This window comes from Neophocaena asiaeorientalis, unplaced genomic scaffold (genome assembly GCF_003031525.2).
Source record: "Neophocaena asiaeorientalis asiaeorientalis breed wild unplaced genomic scaffold, Neophocaena_asiaeorientalis_V1.1 scaffold26, whole genome shotgun sequence".
Classification (NCBI taxonomy): Eukaryota; Metazoa; Chordata; class Mammalia; order Artiodactyla; family Phocoenidae; genus Neophocaena; species Neophocaena asiaeorientalis.
Genome location: NW_020173108.1, coordinates 8,824,698 through 8,840,327, shown reverse-complemented (window position 1 = coordinate 8,840,327; position 15,630 = coordinate 8,824,698). Strand labels below are relative to the sequence as shown.

General features: G+C 35.3%; 1 protein-coding gene across 1 annotated transcript in view; it reads right to left on the bottom strand.

The window, feature by feature from the left end:
- Positions 1-7,928, bottom strand: part of PJA2 (praja ring finger ubiquitin ligase 2) — a 55,058-nt gene extending 47,130 nt beyond the window's left edge. Inside the window, exons 1-3 of the mRNA XM_024743336.1 lie at positions 7,717-7,928; positions 2,927-3,044; positions 1,411-1,611 (exon numbers count right to left, since the gene is read on the bottom strand). Of these exons, the coding sequence (XP_024599104.1) occupies positions 1,411-1,611; positions 2,927-2,957 (232 nt within the window). The 5' untranslated portion in view covers positions 2,958-3,044; positions 7,717-7,928. The remainder of the gene's footprint in view (positions 1-1,410; positions 1,612-2,926; positions 3,045-7,716) is intronic.
- Positions 7,929-15,630: the final 7,702 nt, after the last annotated feature.

The window sequence follows — 15,630 nt, the reverse complement described above, 5'->3', positions numbered from 1 at the left end:
TTTAATAATGACTCTTTAACTAGAAATCATACCAATTATTACTTATTTGAGAATATGAGTGAATTTCTCTGACAGGTGCTTATAGGCTCCCTAACTTAACTGGGAGGGCGGACTGGTTACCCTATGAGTTCATTTATGCCACTGTGTAGCCTCTTAATATCCTCTCCCTCAGATGTCTTCTGTAGGTTTTTCATCTAAATCCTAATACCTAAAACATTCTGTAAAAGACATTTAAAAGAGAGGCTAATGAGAGACTAACAATGAGAGGCATAAGTGAAGTCACAGGGTAACCAATCTGCCCTCCCAGTTGTTGGACGTTGCAATTCAGACTTAAATTACTTTATTACATGCAGTTTTTTTTTTACATGTAGATATTTTAAAAGGTGGTTATAATAGATATAAGAACAGGCTATATACAGACCTAACAGAAATGAGACTCTACTGTGTTTTATGTCAATTCAGAAGATTATATCTCAGTCCCTAGATACATAATATTACATTTCTATCCCCAAAATGAATTGTTAAAATATACCTACAATGAGTTAACTTTAACTATGTTACAGCTATCAGTGAAAAACAACAAAAGAGTCAATATGTTGATTCTCTTTGTCATAGTTTGTCAGAATTCTGAGACAAGAGTAAAATCCTATCTACTCCACAAATTACTTTAAACATGACTATCTTTTACCATCACTAATGTAATAACAAAAAATGAAGATGCTAAGACCTGTTGGAACAAAAATTTATAAATAACTGAAGGGAAGTCTTATCATATCACAAAAAGGCTGCTTTAACAGAAGGACCTTAGGTAATAATTCAGATTCTTATATATAAATGACAGTTAAAAAAAAAAACCTAGAATTATCAAGTTTGCTCAGGACAAGAGGAAGATGACATTCCAGTCCAAAAATGTGTAGTTATAGTACATGGATACCTGCAAAATACTTTTTCAAACTAATGAATAATTAGGAAATTTTAATTAAATAACTATGTATTACTTGACATTTATATTTTATATGATTCTAAAAGAATCAACTTAACCAAGCTAAATTATTGAGATACAAATAAAACAAAAAGCTATTTAAATGTAATATGCAGGGAAAAATATACTCAGTTCACATTAAAAATTTTTTTGGATTGAAAGATGAAGAATTCCTCTGGCTGAAGGATGTGACAACATGTAATCACTGCCATGACAATGTAGTTATTGATTGGCCATATTCTATCTTTTTCTATGTTTAAATGTATACACTATTAAGTTAATAGAAAATTTTGAAATGAATTTCTTGATAGGAAATGTATAGCATTTATACTCAGAAACACACATAAAACCCACTCACTATTTCAAATATTACAAGATCAATTCTTACATGGTTATTAATAGCTTTTAAATAATCCCATGTTGCATACCTGAGGAATTTTCTTTTGGAACATCATCTAGTTCCAACACTTCATAGTCATCACCAGCCCTACCTAAGCTTCTTTCATGCCTGGTCATACACGGTTTGAAACTGACATATGCATGTCTTCTGCCATATCGCCTGCCTGTGATTGTCTGATATCCTCCTGCTGGTTTGGGCCAGGCCGCCTTGCTGGATTCTTGATCCATTGCTGAAAAACAAAGTTAAAAATAAAAGAGACACAGCAATGACTTATTCTGACATTTGGGGTAATGAATGTTTCAACATATATTGCCAAATCATATGCTACTGAACATCTAATGCCCCTTACTAGTAATATAAAACATACCTGAAAAGAAAACATGCAATACTACATTATGAGAGTTATGTGACCCCCTTATCCCCCCAAATATCTTAAAGTTTGGTTCCTTTAAGGTATTTCAGATTTTTATAATGTTACTTACCCCAATTTTTTTCCACTTGCCAAATTACTATACTGTAAAAGCTCCTTAAGGATTGGAGAATGATTCTCCAAGTTATCAAAGTACCTTATGTATAAGTGCTCAATACATATTTGTTGAGTGAATTATTCACACGTACATGATACGATGGTTTCAATTACATTAAAAGTGAATAAATTCCAGTCAAAGGTAACAAGTAATTTCTTTAAATGGTATCTGTACTATTATAAAGAACTAACGGGACCACAATAAAATATATCCCAAAGATCAGGGTCAGGTAAAACTCTCCAAAAGAAAACAGTGGTGAGCCAAGTCAAACTTTTCAAAACTACCAATGGTATACATATGGTGTGTATGAAAAGAAAAAGCCATCAACATTTGAACAACTCGAATACTAAGTTCTGATGCCTGAGGGATATATAGTAGCAATAGTAGCATCTTTTACTGAGTAGGACATTATCTCATATATACATATAGTAAAAGTTTGCTTAGTCCATTGAGTTTTACATATATTATGCAGGAACTAAACAAAATATTTTCTCACAGTATACGGAATAGTCAATAAATGAAAAAGTTACACATTTTTGTTTTATTGCATTAGAATAAGAAATATAATTGATTTTAAGCACAAAAACAAACCTGTATTTGTAACATTATAATATATGATACCAAGTGTTACATTGTTACTTCATCCCCTCACAAACCTGTTGAGGTGGATACTGTATTTTATTTTAAAGAATAAAAAACTAGGGTTAAAATGAATTATTTAAGAAACTTCTCCAATAACCCAATATTATGACTCCAGACCAGTACCCTTAACAACACCTCCAAAAGAATAGTCTCCACAATAGATGCCAAGGGGGTATGGAAAGAAAATATGAGTTTCTATTTATACTCATTTTTGTATCAAAAATTAGAAATTAAGCTTTATAAATATTCAATACATGGATTGAAACTAGCCTTAAGTAAGACGATGATCACACATCACGTATGGTACTCAAGGAATCTGGAAGGAAAAATATGAAGTTCTCAATGTAGAGGAACTGACAGAGACACCTTGCTTACCTGCTGGCTCTTTTTCAGTATACTGTGACATATATGGCAGTTTTTGTGTGCCCAGTTCAGTGGAATTATGGATGTGATTTAGTTCTTACTCACACAATGGATAAGCTGCAGGAGATTCCTACAAAGAAACCATGGATTAAACAAAATAGTAATAATACAGCACAAAACAAAAATAGCAAAACTAATACTACTTCTCCTAGTGAAGTTCTTAGCTAGCCCATAATAACAGAGAAAAACACAATTGGATCTGACAAGTCAATCAAAAAACCTCAAAACTATGAAGATGGCTATTTGAAAGAGATTTAGATATCCTCTTGAAAAACCTTGCCTTAAGTATATATCATCCTTAAGATTGACAATGATAATAACACACAAATAATTTATAAGTAAATAAGCAAATATATTGGGAGAAGTGTTGATTGGGGTATGTGACCAAACTGTTTGGGGGTCTACTACACACTATCTGCTTCTCCATCAAACACTAAGTTCCTTTAGCCCTGGCATTGTTAAAAGAAGTTAACCCTAAGAATACAAACTTCATTTTAAAAATGTATAGTGGTACATTTTAAAAATATATAGTGGCTTATGACAATTAATAATTAACGTGTATAAAAATGATACACTTGTTCTTTACAATAATAGTCAATTGATCATTCAGATATTTTAATCCCAAAGAAAAACCCATTCTAAATTAGAAGAACTAAAATTTGCCATGCAAAGTATAAAATGACTTCATCTGTTTTGAAGTTAATCCATTTATTTACTATTTTAAAAGTTGCAACCTGTGCTTTTTTTTAAAGTTTGTCAAGAGCTTAGCTTTTTAATTAAATACTTTAATTACTTAAAAACGAGCTATTGCTAAACTGCCTACCACCAACTTAAAGTTGTTACAAGATGATAGTTCTGAAAATTAGTTTAACTGTATATATCCATCTAGCCATGTATAGCTATAAATTAACATACATAAAAGTACACATATCCTCCCGTATAAATTATAAATTCAGCAATAGGTTGTACAGTAATGTTCTAATATAGCTAAATCAAGTCAGATGGCTAACAATAGCTAAAGGGTAAAGGAATATCAAGAAAATAATTCTACCATACTGGCAAAAACACAAGCTCTGATTAATATTGTTTTAATAGTAAGAAAAATAATGTGCAATTAACTTGAATCTTCACAGATTCACAGTATAATAATACATGCAGACTCAAAGGCTGGCCATGGATTTAAGTTCATGAGTATTTTACCCAGTCTTTTCTTTGAAATAAGGCAATATTCCAGGCACTATTTTCAGTGCTGAGGATATAACAATGAACAAAATAGACAAATATTCCTGCCCTCCTAAAACTGCAGTATGGGGTATAGACATTAAACAAATAAGTAAAAAATAAAGATATGTTAGACAATAAATACTATGGAGCAACATAGAGCAGAGAATAAAGAGCTCCTAAGGGTGTGCAGTTTAAAGTAGTGTGGTTAGGGAAGGCCTCACTGAGAAGGGATCATTTGAGCAAACACCTGTGAGGAGGGAGCGACGTGTAAACCTAGGGAAAGAACATTCTCAGCAGAATAAAAAGAAGATCCTGAAGTAAGAATTTCCAGAATTTACCTTAGCAAGAAGTCTGGGATGGAATGAGGATGAGAAAAAGTAACAGATGAAGTCAGAAAGTTAATTAGGGAGAAGGGAGTAAGGTGGAACAAACAACATAGGTCTTTACAGGATAATAGAAGAAATGTAGGTTTTATTTTGAGTGAGAGGGAAAACCACCAAACAGTTCTGAGAAGAGAACTTCTGTTTTAAAAGGAACACTGTGGCTACTGTGTTTATTTATTTATTTATTTTTTTTTTTGGTACGCGGGCCTCCCACTGTTGTGGCCTCTCCCGTTGCGGAGCACAGGCTCCGGACGCGCGGGCTCAGCAGCCATGGCTCACAGGCCCAGCCGCTCCGCGGCATGTGGGATCTTCCCAGACCGGGGCACGAACCCGTGTCCCCTGCATCGGCAGGCAGACTCTCAACTACTGCGCCACCAGGGGAGCCCTGGCTACTGTGTTTAGATGAAGGGGAACAAGGTCAAAGGCAGGAAGACTGGCTAGAAAGCTATGGCAATACTGACAAGAGATCACAGTGGTTTGGACCAGAGTAAAAACAGATGGTGAGAAATGGTCAGATTCTGTCTATATTGTGAAAGTAGAGCCAACAAAGTTTTCTGATGTAGGTTATGAAAGAAGGTAAGGATTTGAGGCTGACTCTACGTTTTATAGCCTGGGCAACTAGAAAAACAGTGTTGACATTAACTGACAGGAAAATCTGTGGAAGACGTAGGTTTGGAGAAAGTATCTTGAGTTTAGTTCTGGATGTGTTAAATTTGAGATATCTATTACATATTCAAGTAGAAATGTTAAATAGGACGTTGGAGTTCACTGGACAATTCTGAACTGCCAGTATAATTTGGGAGTTATCAGGATATGGACAATATTCAAAAGGGCTTGAACTTGGAAGAGATGTCTAAGCAGGCTTGGAGAAGGAAAGAAGTTCATGGGCTGAACCCTGAGATGATCCAAAATTAAGAGGCCAGGGAAAAAGAAGTATCAGGAAAACCGACCCATGAGAGGGGCTTGTGAGAGAAAAGAAAAAATCCAGGAGTGTGGATGTCAAATGAAGACAGGGCTTTAGACCAAAGAATTGATCCACTGTGCCAAAGCTGCTAAAAGGTAAAGTATGACAAGGATCTATAACTGACCACTAGACTTAGCAACATGGAAGATTACTAGAGTTCCTGACACGGGGCACCTTTGGTAGAACAGTGGGTATAAATGCCTGCAGAATGTGCTGTTAAGAGAGAGTGCTGTTAAGAGTACAAAATCATGAAAATCGCTCTGTTTCTTAATCATACTTTTCTTCAACATGAATCCACTTCCTTCTAAAAGATTACTTTTGGAGCCCTCCAACATCCTGATATAAATTTAGTCTACTTGTTTTCAAGATCCAACTACTTCTGTGCTAACTTTTGATGGTACTTCTGAGTTAGGTCCCCTGATTTGAAACCCATGTTTTCCTTTCTTTTGTTTGTTTGTTTTGGGAAGGGGTGTGCATTTGTTTGTTTTGTCTTTACTAGAAGATCTTCAAGTAATTGTTTCAGGAATTTTATTTAAGGAGGTAAACACTGAGTCTTTGCATGTCAAAATATTTTCATCTTTCCCTTACACTTTGGATATAGGTCAAAACAAAATCATTTTTTACAAACTCTAAAAGGCAATGTTTTCTAAGCATCCCATGTTGCTGTTAAGAAACTGTTCTGCCAGTTTATTTCTCATCCTTTTGTAGGTAAACCAATTTTTCTCTTCGGAATAATTAGGATTTTCTCTTAATAAACAGTATTCTATAATTTCGCAAGGACTTTCTTAGACCATTTTAAAAATTTCTACTCTATAGCCCTAGTAGGGCTGCTTCAATTTAAAGGCTTTCATTAGATTGTCTCAAAGATGTCCTTTTTTCTTTTCCTTCCTATTTTCACTGTATTTGGCCCACGCAGTTTAATCCTTTGTCTCTAAACTTTTCTTTCTCATTTTCAATTTACGGAATGGTAGCTTTCATTGGCTTTAAATTCCAGCCTTCCAATATTCTCTACAATAATTTTTGAAATTTCTTGCACTTTCTTATTCCCTTCTTCTTCTATCATCATCATCATCATTTTCAATAGTGGCTCTTGTCTTACGAATAAAATGTAGACTAGAATCTCTCTGTAGACACTAATTATCTCTATTTTATCTGAGGCCAGCTATGTAGACAAATGTAACTCGTTCCTATCTCTGAAGTATAAAAGAGAAAACAAAGCAAAACAGGGAGGAGAGGATAAATAATAAAGAATAAAGACCTAGCTGTGTGTCAAGATTAAAATGATTAATTCATCAGTGCCAAATTTGTATCTAAAGTTTATTGGGAACATTTGGTTTCTGAGTCTTCTCTAAAGAAACGTTTCCTTTGCTAGTACTATTCACCTAATAAGTAACATATGATTCCTCTCTACTTGTGACGATTATTCATCTCAAGTGCTGTGGAATCTTCATATATGTCTTCCTAATGGTAAAAACAAAAACAATAACCAAAAAAAAAACCCAAAAAACTCCATAAATATGCTGCTGTCTAAGAATTAAAGGAGTTAATCAGGGAAGTATTAATTCTAGATCTTCCAGCTTTTTACCTAGATATCATCATTTATAATTTTAACTAGGATAGTACACCAACAGCTCTAGATAGGCAATGGAAACAACCTTCAAAAGAATACAAGGAAAAGCATGGATATGGGGTGTACACTTCCCACAGCAGAACTGAAAGACTGTGGTGAATTTAAAGATAAAGACCTTGCTTTAAGTGCATTATGTCTATTAAATGTGTCTTTACATTCTCTAACAAGATACGAATTTAAACAGTTGTGAAAAAAGGGATGAATGAATGAATGAATGGCAATTCTGTGCTCCTTTCTCTGATGGAAATATAATGAAAAGAGACGAAGAGTTGGGAATACTTATATTCTAACTCCAACTCTTATACTTACACACATTAAACGAAAGCTAGTGGTAGTAGAACTAATTCAGAAAACTAAAAATCTAAAATAGTAATAAAAGAGGACCTTCAAGATGGTAGAGGAGTTAAGACGTGGAGATCACCTTCCCCCCCACAAATACATCAAAAATACATCTACATGTGGAACAACTCCTACAGAACACCTACTAAACGCTGGCAGAAGACCTCAGACCTCCCAAAAGGCAAGAAACTCCCCCACGTACCTGGCCATGTGGCTGTCAGGGTCTTGGTGTTCCAGCCGGGTGTCAGGCATCAGCCTCTGAGGTGGGAGAGCTGAGTTCAGGACACGGGACCGCCAGAAACCTCCGGGCCCCACGTAATATCAATCCGCGAGAGCTCTCCCAGAGATCCCCGTCTCAATGCTAAGACCCAGCTCCACTCAACGACCAGCAAGCTCCAGTGCAAGACACCCCATGCCAAACAACCAGCAAGCCAGACAGGAACACAGCCCCACCCATTAGCAGAGAGGCTGCCTAAAATCATAAGTTCACGGATACCCCAAAACACACCACCTGACGCAGTCCTGCCCACCAGAAAGAAAAGATCCAGCCTCATTCAACAGAACACAGGCACCAGTCCCCTCCACTAGGAAGCCTACATAACGCACTGAACCAGCCTTACCCACTGGGGGCAGATACCAAAAACAATGGGAACTATGAACCTGCAGCCTGCAAAAAGGAGACCCCAAACAAAGTACGGTAAGCAAAAGAAGAAGACAGAGAAATACACAGCAGATGAAGGAGCAAGGTAAAAACCAACCAGACCAAACAAATGAAGAGGAGATAAGCAGTCTATGTGAAAGAGAATTCAGAATAATGATAGTAAAGATGATCCAAAATCTTGGAAATAGAAGAAAATACAAGAACCGTTTAACAAGGACATGGGAGAACTAAAGAGCAAACAAACAATGATGAACAACACAATAAATGAAATTAAAAATTCTCTAAAAGGAATCAACAGCAGAATAACTGAGGCAGAAAAACGGGTAAGTGACCTGGAAGATAAAATTGTGGAAATAACTACTGCAGAGCAGAATAAAGAAAAAAAAATGGAAAAAATTGAGGACAGTCTCAGAGACCTCTGGGACAACATTAAACACATCAACATTCGAATTTTAGGGGTCCCAGAAGAAGAAGAGAAAACGAAAGGGACTGACAAAATATTTGAAGAGATTACAGTTGAAAACTTCCCTAACATGGGAGAGGAAATAGTCAATCAAGTCCAGGAAACACAGAGTCCCATAAAGGATAAATCCAAGAAGAAACACGCCAAGACACATATTAAGTAAACTATAAAAAAATTAATACAAAGAGAAAAAATATTGAAAGCAGCAAGGGGAAGGCAACAAATAACATACAAGAGAATCCCCATAAGGTTAACAGCTGATCTATCAGCAGAAACTCCGCAAGCCAGAAAGGAGTGGCAGGACATATTTAGAGTGATGAAAGGGAAAAACCTACAACAAAGATTACGCTACCCAGCAAAGATCTCATTCAGATTTGATGGAGAAATTACAACCTTTACAGACAAGCAAAAGCTAAGAGAATTCAGCACCAACAAAAAAGCTTTACAGCAAATACTGTAAAGGAACTTCTCAAGGCAGGAAACACAAGAGAAGGAAAAGGTCTACAATAACAAACCCAAAACAATTAAGAAAATGGCAACAGAAACATACATATTGATAATTACCTGAAATGTAAATGGATTAAATGCTCCAATCAAAAGACAAAGAGGGGCTGAATGGATACAAAAACAAGACCTGTATATATGCTGTCTACAAGAGACCCACTTCAGACCTAGGGACACACACAGACTGAAAGTGAGAGGAAGGAAAAAAAATATTCCATGCAAATGGAAATCAAAAAAAGCTGGAGAAGCAATTCTCATATCACACAAAACAGACTTTAAAATAAAGACTATTACAAGAGACAAAGAAGGACAGTACATAATGATCAAGGGATCAATCCAAGAAGAAAATATACAATTTAAATATTTATGCAACCAACACAGGAGCACCTCAATACATAAGGCAAATGCTAAAAGCCATAAAAGGGGAAATCAATGGTAACACAATAATAGAAGGGGACTTTACCACCCCACTTCCACCAATGGACAGATCATCCAAAATGAAAAAAAATAAGGAAACACAAGCTTTAAATGACACATTAAACAAGATGGACTTAATTGATATTTATAGGACATTCCACTCAGAAACAACAGAATACACTTTCTCCTCAAGTGTTCATGGAACATTCTCCAGGATAGATTATATCTTCGGTCACAAATCAAGCCTTGGTAAATTTAAGAAAACTGAAATCATATCAAGTATCCTTTCCAACCACAACACTATGAGACTAGATATCAATTACAGGGAAAAAAACTGTAAAAAATACAAACACATGGAGGCTAAACAATATGCTACTAAATAACCAAGAGATCACCAAAGAAATCAGAGAGGAAATCAAACAATACCTAGAAACACGATGACCCAAAACATATGGGATGCAGCAAAAGCAGTTCTAAAAGGGAAGTTTACAGCAATACGATCCTACCTCAAGAAACAAGAAACATCTCAAATAAACAACCTAACCTTACACCTAAAGCAATTAGAGAAAGAAGAAAAAAAAAACCCAACGTTAGCCGAAGGAAAGAAATCATAAAGATCAGATCAGAAATAAATGAAAAAGAAATGTAGGAAATGATAGCAATGATCAATAAAACTAAAAGCTGGTTCTTTGAGATGATAAACAAAGTTGATAAACCATTAGCCAGACTCAGCAAGAAAAAAAGGGAGGACTTCCCTGGTGGCACAGTGGTTGAGGTTCTGTCTGCTGGTGCAGGCAACACGGGTTCGTGCCCCAGTTCGGGAAGATCCCACATGCCACGGGGCAGCTGGGCCCGTGAGCTGCTAACACCTATCCTTCTCAAACTACAGGACAATATGACTGATGAACACAGATGCAAAAATCCTCAACCAAATACTAGCAAACAGAATCCAACATCACATTAAAAGGATCATACACCATGATCAAGTGGGGCTTATCCCAGGAATGCAAGGATTCTTCAATATTTGCAAATCAATGTGATACACCATATTAACAAATTGAAGGATAAAAACCGTATGAAAATCTCAGTAGATGCAGAAAAAGCTTTCAACAAAATTCAACACCCATTAATGATAAAAAACTCTCCAGAAACTGGGCATAGAGGGACTCTAACTCAACATAATAAAGGTCATATATGACAAACCCACAGACAACATAGTCCTCAATGGTGAAAAACTGAAATGATTTCCTCTAAGATCAGTAACAAGACAAGGATGCCCACTCTCACCACTATTATTCAACATAGTTTTGGAAGTTTCAGCCACAGCAATCAGAGAAGAAAAAGAAATAAAAGGAATCCAAATCAGAAAAGAAGAAGTAAAGCTCTCACTGTTTGCTTATGTCATGATACTATACATAGAGAATCCTAAAGATGCAACCAGAAAACTACTAGAGCTAATCAATGAATTTGGTAAAGTAGCAGAATACCAAATTAATGCACAGAAATCTTTTGCATTCCTATATACTTATGATGAAAAATCTGGAAGAGAAATTAAGGAAACACTCCCATTCACCATTGCAACAAAAAGAATAAAATACCTAGGAATAAACCTACCTAAGGAGACAAAAGACCTGTATGCAGAAAATTGTAAGACACTGATGAAAGAAATTAAACATGATACAAACAGATGGAGAGATATACCGTGTTCTTGGATTGAAAGAATCAACATTGTGACAATGACTATACTACTGAAAGCAATCTACAGATTCAATGCAATCCCTATCAAAGTACCAATGGCATTTTTCAGAGAACTAGAACAAAAAATTTCACACTTTGTATGGAAACACAAAAGACCCTGAATAGCCAAAGCAATCTTGAGAAGAAAAACGGAGCTGGAGGAATGTGGCTTCCTAACTTCAAACTATACTACAAAGCTACAGTAATAAATACAGTACGGTACTGGCACAGAAACAGAAATATAGATCAATGGAACAGGATGAAAAGACCAGAGATAAACCCACGCACATATGGTCACCTTATCTTTGATAAAGGAGGCAAGCATATACAATGGAGATAAGACAGCCTCTTCAATGAGTGGTGCTGGGAAAACTGGACAGCTACATGTAAAAGAATGAATGTGCTTTGTGACTACCTAGTGAGGTGGGATAGGGAGGGGGGGAGGGAGACGCAAGAGGGAGGGGATATGGGGATATATGTATACATATAGCTGATTCACTTTGTTGTACAGCAGAAACTAACACACCATTGTAAAGCAACTATACTTTAATAAATGTTAAAAAAATAAATAAAATAGTAATAAAGCAAAAGACTTAAGCAAACAGAATAATGAATGTTCATATATCTAAATGAACACAATATACACTGAAGTTGATACATACTAAGCCTACACCCTGAACTGCCTTCAGAATCATAGTTCTACACCACTGAGTAGTCAACTAATAGACGAGCTTGTATAATACTTAAAACTTACACATTTATTATTATTATTTTTGCGATGTAGCCCACTCACTTCAGTAACATCACCATACCTCTGTTAGAATAATGTGCTGGTTTTATAATATGTCCACAAATTCTTTGATACTTCTCCCTTCAAAAAGCAGAGCCAATTTGTTCCCTTTAAGTGTAGGCTATAATTAGTGACTTTTTTCTAATGAAGATAAAATGATAGAAGTAAGTGTGTGATGTACAAGATTCAGGCACAGAAGACATTGTGGCTTCCTCCTTACTCTCTCTTGGCTCACTCTCTCTGGGAGAAGCCAGGTGCTACACCATAAGATCACTCAAGTAGTCCTATGGAAAGGTCCACATGATGAGGAACTGGCAGTTTCTGCCAAAAGCCAGAAGAAACTGAGGTCTTCTGGCAATAGCCATGTGAATGAACCACCTAGGACGCAGATCCTCCAGCCCCAGTCAAGGCTTCAGATGACTGCAGTCCCAGCCTACATCTTGATTGTAGCCTCATGAGACCTTGATCCAAAACTACCCAGCCAGGCTGCTCCTAAATTTCTGACCCATAGAAACTATGAGATAATAAATGTTCTGAGCTGCTAGGTCTATTGCTGCATAACAAATTATCCTGTATTAGATAAATACAAGCAATTTCAATTACGTGTACTTAGATTCTGAATTTCCTTATATTTCCACCTATCACCAGAACGAAGATTTTCTAATACCATCTCATGAAAGTACATTTTCTCCCTTTAAAAGATCTACTTATTCTCAGCTTGGAAAATGCCATGTTAGGGATAACAGTATCAAAATGAATTATACTGGTCTTTTGCTTGTTGACAGTGTCAGAACTGCTGCTTAGCACTTACACTCCACCTATCACCTAGTAGATACTCATTGAAAAGCTACTGGATCAGGAACACTTACTTTTAGAATTTACATCTAAATAATTTAAATGAAGTTTTAGGCAGAAAGAGAGAGAAACCAGTTGAACTTCCAGAGGAAAAGTTTCAACTGAAAGCCTGTATCTATACCACTGTGATCCATTTGCTGGGAGCCAGAAAAAACTCACTTGGAAAAAAAAAAAAAGGGGGGGTGTTAATGACATATAACATTGTATTAGGTGTACAACATAATGATTCAATATTTATATATATTGTGAAATAATCACAAGTCTAGTTAATATCTGTCACTATACAGAGTTATGAAATTTTTTTCTTGTGAAAAGAACTTTTGAAATCTACTCTCTTAGCAACTTACAAATATGCCACATAGTACTATTAACTATTAGTCAACATGCTGTACATTACATGCCCATGACTTACATATTTTATAACTGGAAATTTGCACTTTCTGACCCCCTTCATCCATTTTGCCTGCTCCTAACTCCCACCTCTGGCAACTACCAATCTGTTCTCTGTATGTATGAGTTTGGGTTTTTTTGTTTTATAAGATTCCACATGTGAGATCACATGGTATTTGTCTTTCTCTGTTTGATTTCTTAGCAAAATGCCCTCAAGGTCCACCAATATTGTCACAATACCAAGATTTCATTCTTTTTAATGGCTAATAACCCATTATATACATATATATATATATATACACACACACCACATCTTCTTTATCTATTTATCCACGGATGGGCACTTAGGCTGCTCCCATATCTTGGCTGTTGTAAATGATGCTTCAGTGAACATGGGGTGCATATATCTTTTCAAGTTAGTGTTTTCATTTTCTTCTAATAAATACCCATAAGTGAAATTTCTGGATCAGATGATAGTTCTATTTTTTAATTTTTTGAGGGACCTCCATATTGTTTTCCATAGTGGCTGCACCAATTTACATTCCCACCAAGAATATATGGTAATGAATGGTAACTAGACTTTTGGTAATGGTCACTTTGTAATGAACACAGATGTTGAACACCTAAAACTCAGATACTGTTATATAAAAAACAGAACAAAACAAAAAGTTAGTTCAGAAACAAATACAATTTGATCCAACTATTTGAAGAGGGAAGTCTTGATTACTCTTCCAAGCCCACTGGAATATTTACTTTATATTCTCCCATATTTAGCTTTACATATATGCTTCCAAAGTGCCCTAGAAATGTTTCTTAAAATTCCTCTTAAAACAAACTTTTATAATTATCTAGCCTGCATTTCCTTTTAGTAAGATAATTCTTTAGTCATACAAAATTTTGTAATTATTACCACACTTGAGCTATATATTCAGAAATCAACACTTCATGACAAAATGAGTTTATGACAAATTCTGACAAATGCCACTAGAAAGCTGTTTCATATATGTTGGAACCAAGTACATTGAAACCTAGCTTCCTAACATTATCTCATCGTTCCACTTTCATTTGCAAAGGCAAAGTAAATATCCCAAGAGATTAATAAAGTATCCATTTTGAACAACGTAAGCTTGCACTTGATTCTGTTTCATGCTTACATATTATTTTTAATGTATCTCTAGATTTTTCATGTCTTCTATCCACAAGCACAAATAGCTGCTTATACATATATACAACTGCAAAATATTCAGTACATCTAACTAGTAAACAATAAATAAGGACTGAGGTGACATTACTCCCATATATCACTATAAGCAACTGGACACATTACTAAAACTAACTTCAGTAAATCAAGTAATCTATTATCAACCACAAGACTTGAAAGTTACAAGCTGCTACACAAGCAAACTTCCAGGCTACGACTGGCAAATTCTGCGAGGAACAGCTGTAGAAATGATAATACCTAAATCAGAGAGAAAATTTCAGGTACAACTGTTAAACTTCTAAGATGAAATGGGTTTGCTATCCCTAGTTACAAGAGGTAACCTGATAAAAGGCTATACTTGATTAACTACTACTCTTCTCTGAAAACTTTTTTGTAAACCACTGTAAAAGAGGAACAGTAAACTCAGCATTGGTACAGTGAAAATTACATTACAAAACATAACTCAAACATAAAATATACATAATCAGAAACAAATAATCCAAAAATGTTGTATTTAAGTAGGTAAAAAACTGTATTTTCAAATTCTGTTCTGGTAAACCCTCTATCTCACCAAGTGTTTATAAACTTCTCATTCTGTTAAAAAAAAAAAGTGCTAACAAAATACTGTTTTTTTTAAAGACTATCAACAGCAATCCTTGAAGAAAGACTTGAATGAGCATACACCCAACACGTTAGAACAATATTTTCTGTGTTTTACTGGAAGCGTAATTGGCTAAGGGGGAAAAAGATTAACAAAAGAAAAGTAAGATGAAAAAATATAGTATCAATTCATTAAAAAACAAGATGAAGAACATTCGTCAAATTTACCTCATTTAGATAGGAAGATCTCTGATTCCAATGTGTCACAAATAAGGATGCTGCTCAACCTACCCTCTTTTGAGATGTGCAAGTCAATCAGCTCAGAATAAAAAAGCTGCAGAGAACTAACACAACACTGTAAATCAACTATACTTCAATTAAAAAAAAAAAGCTGTAGAGATTTATTTTCATGTCAGTGAGCCAGGAAAAGAAAAAACAAGGGTACAGGAAATAAGGAAAATAAAATGTTATGCATATGAAAAGGTAGCAAATTTCATC